General features: G+C 37.3%; 1 protein-coding gene across 1 annotated transcript in view; it reads left to right on the top strand.

The window, feature by feature from the left end:
* Positions 1–13,109, top strand: part of SLC7A11 (solute carrier family 7 member 11) — a 65,970-nt gene that overhangs the window by 20,361 nt on the left and 32,500 nt on the right. The window contains exon 6 of the mRNA XM_054561834.1: positions 6,257–6,301. Within this exon, the coding sequence (XP_054417809.1) occupies positions 6,257–6,301 (45 nt within the window). The remainder of the gene's footprint in view (positions 1–6,256; positions 6,302–13,109) is intronic.

Genomic DNA, 13,109 nt, shown 5'->3' on the forward strand with positions numbered 1-13,109 from the left:
GGATCGGTAAGGACATAATGGTGCCATGAGATATTGAAGATTATTACTTTGCTTGTCAAAAGGCCTTTCAGCTGAAGCTTCAAGGGTGTTTACAAATAGGGATTGATTTTTTTCCTCCACCTTTCCATGAGAAAGAAATAATTCAGATATAGAAATGAGTAAGATGTTCCTGGGAGGTAAAATGGTACTCTAAAGGCAGGAAAGGAGAAACCAGGATAATGAAATCAGTTGTGCTAGATAATCTGTTCCATTTTGAAAGACCTTACGAAATTTCTTAAAATGTACTCAACATTGGGAAACAATACAGCGAAGTTCATTAAAACCACCACACCATGGGGCTACGTTGCCTTTGAGGCATGCCAACTGTGATACCATTCTGGTCGAAGCATTAGAACTTTGTGTTTATGCCTTGGTTTGTTCAGAAACTTAACTAACAATGATCGTGGATAAAAGTGGGGTTTTCCTCATTAAATTTTATTGATCTAGTACAGTGACTTTCAATCTTTTTCATCTCCTGGCTCATATAAACTAATTACTAAAATTCTGTAGCATAGCAAAATATGTATTTTTTGCCAGTCTGACAAAAAACAGATATAATTTTAATTCATTCACACTGGGTGACTATTGTGCTGGCTGTTGTCATATTTTTATTTGGCAATCAAAAGGAAATAAAGGTCCATGCCACTAACTAAATAAGCAGGTGTTGCATGCTTTAAAAATTCTTGCAGCGCACTGGTTGAAAATCACTGGTCTAGTTAAGATTTAGTTGAAGTGACTTTAGCTAGAAAGCCCGCTAGGTAGAAAAGTATTATTTAAACATCAAAATTGTTGAAGGTTGTTAGAAAATTGTAGCTCTAAGGAGTCTAGCATAAAATATTTGTATATTACCAGATTATTTTTACAGCCATTGTGTGTAAGCATTAGTCTTGAATCCCTCAGTATTTTGAAGTCTTTTTAAATTTTTGCCCAAAGCACAATGTGATGTTGGGCAGAGAAAAGAACGGAGCTGTGATCACAGGGTGAGCAGCAGAATCAACTATTCTGTGACTGTTCAGCTGGGATGAGAACTTGGGAGCCCCGGGGCATCAGCCAAGCTGCTGGGAAGGTCACCAGGAGACACAAGAGTGGAGTGGGGAGGTGGCAGAAGCTTTTAGCTGGAGCCAAGAGCTGGGAGCCCGGCAATATTCAATCAGGGATGCGGAATGTGGAGATTGTCACCAGGGAGACTTGATTAATTCTGTTGAGTGAAGTTTCTTTTGCTTGTGAGCACCATGCATCTGTTCCCACGGAATATTAAAATATTCTTCTACCTCACCCATGCCCCCACTACCAGCTACTGAATATTCAAGTCACCCACTTTATGTGGAGCAAATCTCCACTTCTATGGGCTTTGGAGGGCTGATAGATTCTTTATGGATGAAGGCTCTTTTCATTTTGAATGATCTTATTACCTTACTATTTAGTTTTATTGATATTGAACCCAAAATGTTACTCTTGTTAAAATGACTTGAAAAGAGAATGTAGGTGATACAAACAACCTCCTACCACTTCATGAAGTGCACAGTCTCCACTCTCAACGGTCCACAGACCTGAACAGTGGGGTGGAAGACAGGCAGCTTTCATCAAATAAAGAATAAGGAACAAGGAAGAGAAAAAGTAGAAATTGAGTAAGGAACAAGGAAATATAGAGCCCAGAGTTGTCTTGGTTTGGGGGAATTGAGTAGCTCCATGTTGGGCCTCAACGTTTATCCTACTGCTGTTTATAGGGTACATGGTGTTTATGGGAACCTTTATTTGTACTTTTACCCATATAACCCTCATGCCTACTCCCTATTTTTAAGGACAGGAAACTTGATTTTCTTATATTCTTGAGGATTCAATCATAATACTGGAAATTAAGGCCAGGATTTTGAATGAAATGTTATCTGAGACAGGAGGCTTATGTAGGAGACAGATTGGTAACTATATTTTGATAACAGGTTGTTACACTACCTGACTGAATGCCGCTTTGTGGATAGGTAGGGATGGCCGGGTTGTTAATCCATGGCCATCGGTCTCAGAAAATCGAAGCTTTCTTTGGGAGATGGAGTCTGTTGGTTTGGAGTTCCCAAGGAACAGTTCCTATCTGGATATAAACGGAACAAGAGTGAGGTTAAAAGAGTTCCCAGGGATGGGGGGTGGTTTAGTCACTTTCCAAATGGGATCCTGCCTCTCTGACCTCTCTCTGACTTTCATGATAAATTCACAAGACTGGGGTGCGGAATTAGAAACGGGGCTCCGTAAATGAGCCTGCGCCCCCTCTGCTGCAGCTGTGACAGTGGTTGATGAAGGAAAAAGTCGGGGAGGCCTAGCCCAGAAACATGCCAGGCAGCGATTGCCCTCAGAGCAGCCGACCCCGCTGTCCTGGGGGCCTCGCTCCCACCCGTGGGCTGAAGAGGAGCGAGGCACTGCCAAACCCTGGCTGTGCATACCGTGGGGTTTTGGCTGTGAGGAGTGCAGAACCTTTTTAGAATGATAAAAGCCCCTTCACAGAAACATGATTGGGGGAAGGAAATCATTAACCCAGCCAGGTCAGAGAGTTGGGTCAGAACAAGTTTTATATTCTTGCCAATGTCTGTATTCAGAGAAATATGCCTGCCCCTTCCCTTGTGGTCCAAGGGAGCTCCGCCAATTTCGGCCCCATTCCTGATCCAAAGCTAAATATTGGTGGGTGGGAACATATATTTTTTTTAAACTGTGTGATAGAAAATAGGCTTTCGGTGTCTTTTTTCTTCCTTTTAAACCCTATCCTCAGTGAATTTGGTCTTTCTAAAGCACCTACTGGGATTATTTTGTACCATTGTGTCAAATCTAATCTAAAGAATAAGCTTTTTAAAATAATTCACATAGTTGGGGACTGGAACGCACTGACAGCACTTTAATACGCAGCCGTGGAAGAGCTGGAACAATAGGTCTTGTGAACATTCTCTGGGGGCTTGGAGGAGATGTAAAGCCAGGAGGAGGCTCCGGATTCACTGCCAGAGGCGAGCAACCATTAAGGTGTGCTTCCCATGGGGCGGATGTTTGGAGCACAGTCAGCAGCCCCCTCCTCACCCACACCCGCCCCAAGCCCTTGCCTTTTCTCTATTCTCTGGAGCTATGGCAGATATTTGAAATTGTGTTCTTTTTTCCTGAATATGGCCTTTCTTGCTTAACATTGTTGGGAAGTATGTTTCTAAAACAAATGTTAAGAAGGAACTGGTTATTTTTGACATCGGAAGCCTGGAAATATTTTTTTTAGTTTGTGTGCTTTTTTTTGTTTGTTTGTCTGTTGTTTTGCTGTTTGCATTTTTCTTCCGGCACTTCCCCCTGACTCGGGCTTATAACAAACCCATCAAGTCCCTCAGAGTTACATATTCCAGGTGTAAATATTGATTGCGGCTTGCCTTCCTGATGCAACTCAACCCCAATTTTTAGAAACCTACACTCTGGTCATTAGAAAATATCTTTGAAAAAAAGCTCACTGCTTCCCCCCCCCCTGCCCAGACAAAAAGAAAATATTTTTAGCTGCTAATTTTTTAAATCAATTTTATTGCTACTGGGTTTTTTTCAGCTATTCATGTTTCTACTTAAAACACATCTTTAAAATATTTTACACCTTAACCTCGTTAAATGATAAATTGATAAAATTAACAATTTTAAGAGTTTATTTGAGCAAAAAATCAATTCCAATCGGGCAGCGTCCCATCTAGTAGATGGAAAGGAGCTCCGAGGAGAGGTATAGAATGAAAGGCTTTCATAGGCTGAAGAAAGAGGGAACAGGAAGTCATTATACTGGACAAAAAAGCAAGTTGGTGATTGCAAGGCTAGTTTCCTGTCCGTCAGACAGGTGACCTAACTAGTTCTGGTCAGGTGAGTCCTGATAGAGTGATTTCAGATTCCATTTCTGGGAGAGCTGAAACTTTAAATAATTCTTGGTTTGGGGACATAAGGCTTAGCATAAGCGACTCCATTTTGGGTCTGTTGTTTTGAATGACCATGACCATCAATTGCCTACTTGTTAATTTAGATAAGTTTTTCTTATAGAGATGGAATATGACAGGTTTTCTCATCTTTGTTCTAAGTCATGAGAAAGTTTAAGTGTGTTAAAGGCTCATGGGCTAATATTCCAGCTATTTGGTTTTAGATTATGGAGAATTTGTACCTATAGACCCACACTTTTGTGTACATATATAATTGGCATGTTACCATCTGTGGAATACTAAGAAAACAAAGGAGTATATTGAAAATATCACTTTTTTATTTTGTGGAAATTTCCCACACCTATGAAGTGAAGAAGTAGAAAGGTCTTGGTCTTTATATGTTCAGGTTTCCCCTGTATGAGGTTTTTTGTTTTCCCATCTTCACAATCCATTGATCTAAGTGTGCATATTTGAGTATGATGTCCACTTCAGTCTTATTTCTTGGAACCCAGGGAGAGAACTACAGGGCTTCAGAAGGTCTTTGGGTTGGAAAAAGAAGTCAAGGATGCAAGGCAAGGCAGTAGACATTCCTGACTAGGAAAAGTAGGGTAGCAAAGTGAAGAAAAGGAACCCGAATTTCTCTAGGACTGTAACTTTAGGGTAATATTTGCAGTCCTGTAGAATTTGAAAGTGTAATATTGCATGCCCAGGATGCTTCTTGTCATGGGATAGACCCAGAAAAGTCTTCAGAACTTGGAAAATTTTCAAAAAGCTCTTCTCTTCCGTTATCAACTTGTAGTGTAATGACTCACAGTGCCTAAAATTAGCTGCCTAAATACACACACACAAAAACAGTAACCTCAGAGCGTTGTGACGTGAGGTTATTTGATGGGATGCATACTGGAAATCAGTGAATTGAAAGGGAGAGGTGAGAACTTGAGAATTTATCTTTCATCCCATTTCCTGTTCCTTCCTGCCCTGTGTGTTTATATCTAGAAAGCTGGTTCCCTAAAACTGAGTGATGCTACTGTCATACTTCTCTTGTCCTACACATTTTGATGGACTCGTTACCGCTACTGAAACCTGGATTCTCAGAAGCCAAAGGCCATGTGTACTTAAGTCCTGCGCTCTCTCCCTGTGCCGCACTGGAGAGCGCTCAGCTGTCACTCTGAGCCCTGTGCGCAGTACCTCGCCACACCCCATGCTCATGGGCTCTGCTCACTCTGGGATGTCCTTACACCGCTGCACCTCAGTAAATGTCCAGCAGCTTTGTGGGCTCGGCTGGGCACGCCTCTCTGGAACGCCCTCCCTTACCTGCCCCTCTGGGAGCGGCCTCGCCCGGCTCCCGTGGTGCCCTGGGTGTGCCGCAGCATTGTCTTCTGCGTGTATCACGTTATTTTACGGACCATTCTATAAACCGTGAGCTCCTTGAGGACAGAAGCTATGTATTTTCCACTTTGATTTCCTCAGTGACTGACCCATGATAGTCTCATCTTTTGCCGGGGAGGGGTGGGTGGGTGGGTTGCAAAACATGGTAGAAAATAGTTGGTGGTTGACATACATCTACCCTCTGACCCAGTGATCGTGGTCTGAGTGTATAACCAAGAGAAATGAATGCATGGTTCCCAAAAGAACAGGTGGAAACTTATTTATAGCACCTATACTCATAATAGCTATGAATTAGAAGTAATCTATATGTGCATCCACAGTAGACTGTATAGTGTCACATTCCTGTGTTGAAAGGAAACAATGGAAAATAATGAATCACAGGGATGAAAATCACAAGCACAAACACAAAGGCCAGCAAAAAAGCCAGACACAAAAGAACAAATATTATGTAATAGTTATGCAAGCCAATATCAGTCTATTGTGATATGAAACAACTGAAACATTGAATCCATGATGCTAAGAGAGTTAGCGGTTGCCTTCGCGGAAGAGGGGAGGAGATGCACACCGGAAAGGCTTGGGGGACTGTGCAGGGTGGCAGGAACGCTTGCTCTCTTGGTCTTGCTGTGGGTTATGCAGGTGCATAAGTGTGTAAAAATTCATCATCGTGCATTAAGGTGTGTGCACTCTGCTGTTAGTATATTGTAGTTCTATAAAAATGTTAAATGAAAAGTAACTCTGTCAATATCGTTTAATAGGAAAATGATTTGTGGCAGCTTTTGGTTGTGGAACATTTTCATCTTACTTAAGTGTTTGTTTATAAAGTTTTCATAATTCTCAGGTTGATTTTAAATAATTTAAAATTTAAAACTTTGGAAGTATGATCATAAAAGATATTAATTGCTTGTAATTTATTTATATCTTTTTAGGTTTTATCTCAACTTTGTTACTGAGGAAGTAGAAAATCCTGAAAAGTAAGTGGCCATATTTACTCTGAAATATTTATGAGGAATAAATGTAAAGTTATATAGCTGAAAAAATACACTTAAAGAAGAAATTGAGTGTGGGCTAATCAACTTTATACTTATCATCATTGTCATTCACTTAGGTGGATAAAATTTATTTGATTTTGTCATGAATTAGATATGGATATAACTTTTTTGTATAGTCTACATTCAATACTAAATTATATAACCTGAAGGCATAAAAGAATAAAGTTATATTTTAGATAACCTATTTTATAAAATTATATATACAACTTACTGTGGACTTAACAGGACCTTAGTTTCACACGTTGATAATATCAATGTTTCAATATATATAAATACTAAAGAACAGTGATGTATTAAATCAGTTTTTTTATTGCAAAGAATTTTCTCTCATCTCAAAAAAGTGAGAATAATAATAACACCTACATCAATGAGTTGTGTATATGAGTTAATATTTATAAAGTACTTAGGTTAGTGACTGTCAATTTTTATTCTCTGCTTATTGTTACTATTATTTATTCTTATCTTAGGAACAAGTTAAATATTACTCATATAAGAGTGTTTTCTATATTTCAAGGTCCTAAGCATTTCTTTCTTCAGTGTTCTTGAAAGAAGTATGGAAAATTATTCCAACCCATACTGAAGCCTCTATACTTTCAGTACTAAAATTGAATATGCATTTTATGATCCCTCTTGTTTTTGTGTACAGAATTCATTGAATCTTTGTATACAGAGAAAATAAACTTGTATTTCAAAGGAGAAACATAAGATGTAGAAGTTTTATAATAACTTAAAAGTAACTATCAAAACTCATGTAGACTGAGATTATTATCGCTGATTACGTTGGGTGAAATATTTTAATTTTCTGGAAATCATGATTCTGCAAACTTCATTAAATATTTCTAGAATCCTTTTAATTTGATATTTAATTTTAAGGTCTTAAACTAAGGCACTTCTCAGGAGAGATTAAGTTAGAATCTCTGGATGTCAGGCCAAGATAATGAGTAACTGTTAAAACTTAAGTTGAAGAAAGACACATCTGTTACCTTTCTTTTTTTCATACTAGATATTCGAATAGTTTTTGCATGGGAGATTTTGTGTAAAACGTATCCAACACATTTATTTTCTCAAAATCTGAATACCAGAAATCCACAAAATCCCCTTGGTGGAAACTAATGGTTAAATTTGTACCATGTAGTTATCAACCAAAGAAGTTCAGGATTTTGAGCAATTTATTCAATGTATTAATTTAAAAAATAACATTCTTCTGCAATGTTGACAATCAGTCCAGGTCTTTTAAAAATAAATCTTATTTTTTTTAATGCAAAGAATGCTTCGGGAAATATTTATGGTTGACTATAGAGAACAGATGGTATAATTATGTGGCCCTAGTCCAGATGTGTAATTTGTATTATTTTGTAGGTAGACACAGCTCCAAAATACCTTTCGTTACAAGGGAGAATAATCATAATTTCTTCTCCTTCGTGACGTGCCAAGATAAATGCCTTTCCCCATCAGTGGCGGGTGCATGTGTGCAGGTGTGAGGCAGCATGCAACTTTCTGGCAGCTGGTGAAGTGAATCATCAGCTGCAGGTACAACACCTTTACTATCCTCCTCCACCTAGGCCACACATTTTTCCTAAAACTGTGGTCAAATAGAAAAAGTGGTCATTAATTTTGATCACTGAAAATGTGATTTAAAATTTAGAGAATGTAGAATAAGATATCATGATTACAATTGGCAACCCTTTATATATAATTTAATTTCAATGGACACCTTTCAAATTACCTAACATTATTCTACAGAATAATTTCTGAACTTCTGTTATGAGCATGACTTATGGAACAGTTCTGTAAATGTTATAGCAAGTGAGAGATAAACTGGGAGATTAATAGGATCAAAATTTACTAGCTCGTGACTTGTTTCCTCTGTTACGTCTCACCTGCTCTTAAAAGCTTGAAAAGCACTACTCCTAAAATTTGAGGCAAAATTTCTGCTCTATGATTCCATTTATAATGTTAAAAAATGTTCCCATCATCGTTCTTATAATGTTTCCTTCTCTAAGAACAGCTTTGGATCTATGGACGTAGTGATACTTTGGGAGGCATTTAACATTTTTATGTAAAAATACAGTAATTATCACTGAAATGTTGTGATAATATAAAAATAGTGCATTTAATAATTACCTAGAGCATGGTGACTGGCTCCACAAATGAATATATTAAGTAAGAAGAGTATTTTGTGGTGCATGAAAGTCCAAAGCTTGGATCATGTGGTGATACAGTCCCAAAGAATATCTGAATTTTAAAATGCCATTTCCCCTCCCCCTAATGAAATGTGTAGTGGTAATGATTGCTAATGAGTATATTTGTTTTTTAAAATCAAAATGTTTTTATTTTCAAATCTAATAGGTTTTGCCTATGAGATTACTTTTACGGCGACTGCAATCTATCATTGTTTAAAAAGTTACACAGTGCAAAGAACATATCATTGAGATGTATAATGTTTGTAATCCTGCTCTCAGATTGATAAATCATGTCTGGTGTTGATGAAAGCCAAGAAATGAATTGCTTTACTTTGACCTTGGGAGTCTGAGATTAGTCTGTTTGCCTGTAAGACTTGTCTCAGTGTTCTTCTCACTTCATTTATTCCTTCTGTTCTGAAGAGTTGGAAATAGTAGACTTGAAGGAAGTCAGTAAAGCTTGATATCATCAGTCATTTTTGAAGAGCAGGCTATCAACATGCTCTGAATAATCAACTTTAATAGAAGGTTTAAATAATCAGAGTGTCATGTTTAATTAATACTGTGCCTGCTGCCAATTTATATTAATTGATGCCTGAAAGTCGTCACACCTTGTACCAATGATAATTTAAAAGAAGAGAAACTTGGATTGGGAAAAATGCCCTAAAGACCTTGAAGGCAGAGAGATGGATCAGCCTAGTTCATAAATGGTCCACAATCATGCTATTCTCATTCAGTTCAGATGGTGCATAAATTCTTAGTATATGTGTTTTTAAGCCTTATTGACTTATATTAGGTTAGAGTAAAGGGATTTATTAATAATATTATAGTTTTATAAGGCTTATAGGACATATAAAACTGTTAACCTGATCAAAAATACAGCAAAACAAAACAATGTAAAGATCTTGCCCAAATGTGCTATAGGAAAGATGCATGATAGAACATTAAAGGTTGTTTTGAAATTTGAGTCATGCTTTTGGGCATTTTAAGGGGGCAGTTTTTATGAGAGACAAGTCTTTCTCTTTATATGTTTTGTACCTGACTTAACAGTTGCTAGAAAATAGCATATAATATCCAAATTTATATATGCATATTATAGCAACATGATATTTTGTGATTTTTTAGTCACAAAGTGATATCTTCATTTTAAGAAAACTTCCAAAGTTTTCTTTACAAATAAATACGTTCTTAAGACATGCAAACTAATTGTCACAGAAAATTGCCTCACTGTAAATAAGTGTATATAGAAAACTCTAGATTATGAAGTAAAATTAATGTGTAAATGAATTGCCAAACAAATCTCTCAAAAATGATGTCTCCTAATGAAGTTGATTTTTGAAATTGAATTTATACCCAAGTTTACAAAGATTTCTTGGCCAAATGGGACATCTCTTTATTAATGACAGTAAGGCATTGTTAGAATTAATCTTAGTATGTGTCAGTGTCCCTCTTCAATTACTAAATTTATTATATTTGGTGCATTTTTTGTGGAAACGTACATAAAAAGTTTTACAAATCCATTTTTAAATATGTTTTACAATAGGGGCATAATTATACTGGTTGAGTCACTGAGGCAGGCAAAAGGCCAGCATTTAGCCACATGTTCCAGAGACTACATGACTCCCCATTCAGAGAACAAGGTCGTCACATGACTCATGCTTGTCTTTGCTCAGTCTAAAAATTTCTCACTAACGGAGCATGCGGTTGATGTACCCTGGGATCAAAATTCTTGCATTTCTCAGCTTCACATATGCATAAAAAATACATTTGGCTCAAACAGTTTGTTCATGTAAGGCTAACATGTCAAATAAGTGGTACAGAAATTATAGGGTTATATTATAATATTTTATCAGGCTATAATCAAGGAAGACACGTATTAATCCTTCAAGTGCTTTGTGAAAGCCATTTAGATTTTTTTTTTAAATTTTAAGGATTCTAACCCCATTTTGAGACAAAAATATGAAGGTCAATGCTCCTAACTGTTCTACATCCTTTCAGAGTAGTTGTTTCTAAATTTTAATTTTAATATCATTGAAGTTTATATTCTGAGTGTAGACTCATGAACTCATGCTTTAGAAGCAATGATAGCAACTGATTTAATTTTACTCTATGTTTCTGTTCCCTTTAATTATCTGTAAAATATTCAAAAAATTTCAGAATTAGAGAGGACCTTGGATACCCTCTAGTACAGTTTTTTTGCCACATGCATGGATCTCCTCTATCATATCTTTGAATGGATATAATCCATTCAAAAGAAAATGAGAAACTGACCAAAATGTCCTTGAACTAGGTGACCAGTATTTTCACTTGCATATGTTGATTAGCAACCTGCTAATATCTTTGACCATTTCAAGCTTTGAGAAATTGTGAGCTTGGTGGCACAAGCAAAGTTGGCCAAATGTCATGACTGTAATAGGCACAACACAAATGAGAAATCAAGTGACACACACCAGAGGTAACAGAGTTAGTGCCCTTTTACCTGTAAGGAAATACCTTCCACGGTCAGAAGTAGTGTCAGCCATTTGTAGGTCTCCTGTTTTTGAGCTTATACTTTAGTAACGCTCCTCATTCATATTCTCATTAATGCAAATCAGCTATCCTTCTCTGTGCCTGGATTTAAAAGTTAATGACTGAACCCAATAGGTGACTCATTCATAAATTTTATACCTGGTGAAAACCTTAGACCACTGATCTCTTGGTCTGTGACCTGCTGCGTGGCTTTCAGTACGATCTAGTGTTGTTTTAAGATTCTCATAAAAATAGAATAATATCCCATGTTGCTTGTTATAAGCAGAGATGAGATGCATCCAGCCCATTATATTCTCACTTGCCATGCACAGAAATGATTTTGATAGTTTTGTTCTAGTCATAGTCAAACATTGACTAGGCTTATTGATCTGCTCAGGAAAATGAGCAACTTTTGAATCTGTATAAATAGGCGTGAAAACTGTATTACCAATGTAAACATCTAAAGTGCACCAAGTGGGGTTGGGGCTTTCCAGTAAAGAAGGATTTCCATCACTTTTACGAACTGTAAAAATATTTACTTTCTGAGTCTTTGAAAATAGTGCTGGTTCAGGGAATCAAAATTTGAATCCTGTCTCCTTTCAACCAGCTGTTTGACCTTGGACAGACCTCTAAATTGCTTTTGAATCTTTGTTTACCATTTTTAAATAGAGGGTAATAATCCCTATATAATAGTTCTCATGAGATTGTGAGGATAAACTATGTGAAATTCAAAATGTTAATGACTTGACAATATACAAACAATATCTGCAACCAAAACCTATATTCTCAAAGATTAGAATATTTCATAATCTTTGGAAAAAACTGGAGGATCAGCATAATTGTTTGATGAACGTGGGTGCCTTTTCTACACTCATGACCTATAAATCAGCTTGAAAAGTCATTCTGCATCATCAGCAAATTTCCGATTATTGGTAGTTAAATGCTCAGAAGCTGAGGAACACTGCTTTTTATTTATCTCTAACCTCCCTCAGGTGGCAATGCGCTCATGCATCATAATCGGAATGAATTTCTTGGCAGATTTTTTTCCTTCCGAACCAAGTATTTAATGTGCCCGCAACCCAAACTGTCGGTGTCACACTCTTGGCTGATGGCAGAGACCCAGTGGACGCACTATTTGTCTTTTCCCTGCAGATATCTATTTCGAGGTTTACTGTCTTACCAAGATGCCAATAAACTTCTTTGTGAAACCTGACAAAAAAGGCCTTGATCTGAGTGGCTGGCATCATGCATTTAAGCTACTATTTTTATTTCTAAAAAAGAACCTATCGAGTTGATACAAAACAGAATGCAAGTTGTTACTTTACCCCAAGTGGTTTTAATGAATTTTTGCTTAATTAAAAAAATGTGTAACCTTTATTAAAACTATAAACAGTATTTTTCGACCTGAGTACTAGGTGGATTACAGGGTAGCATGCTAGATTATTTTTTAATAATGTGGTGTATTATTTCCATTCTTTGGTTGAGAACATTGAAGTTCATAGAAGTGAATAACTCTCATGGTTATGTAATTAGTCCATGAGAACACTAGCAGTAAAGTCCATGTTTGGTATAGCGCATGCACTGTTTCCAAAGATCATACACTTTCCAGCGTGCCAGTTGGTCTCTTTGGGAGGCAAAGCAGAAGTGAGCCACGGTTGTGCAAGGTGGTGTAATGGCTGATTAAGGAAGCGACTTTGCTATGGAAGAGGAAGTTGGAAGAACAGTAGAACTTGGAAAGGTAGAATAGAGAAGTGAAGGCATCTCAGACAGGGGAAGTGTGTACATGAAGCCATGGAACTGTTTAATGGTTTGAAGGAACAATGTGTAAACTGCTCTAGGTAAAGCAAAGGATTGTGAAGAGTAGAAGACAAGATGGTAATAAAGTGTGAATGCTGGGATACGCTGAACCTTAATCTCCGTTACAAGAGTTTTGGACCTAATCTATTGGCCAATGGGACAGGGTGTGTGCGTGTGCGGGGGAGGATGTTGCGTTTTTAGTGTCTACGAAATAGTGATTGAGGAAGCCGAACCTGATGGTAGGG

The sequence above is a fragment of the Pteronotus mesoamericanus genome, unplaced genomic scaffold (assembly GCF_021234165.1).
Source record: "Pteronotus mesoamericanus isolate MK-2021 breed Mesoamerican mustached bat unplaced genomic scaffold, CSHL_Meso_final contig_163, whole genome shotgun sequence".
Classification (NCBI taxonomy): domain Eukaryota; kingdom Metazoa; phylum Chordata; class Mammalia; order Chiroptera; family Mormoopidae; genus Pteronotus; species Pteronotus mesoamericanus.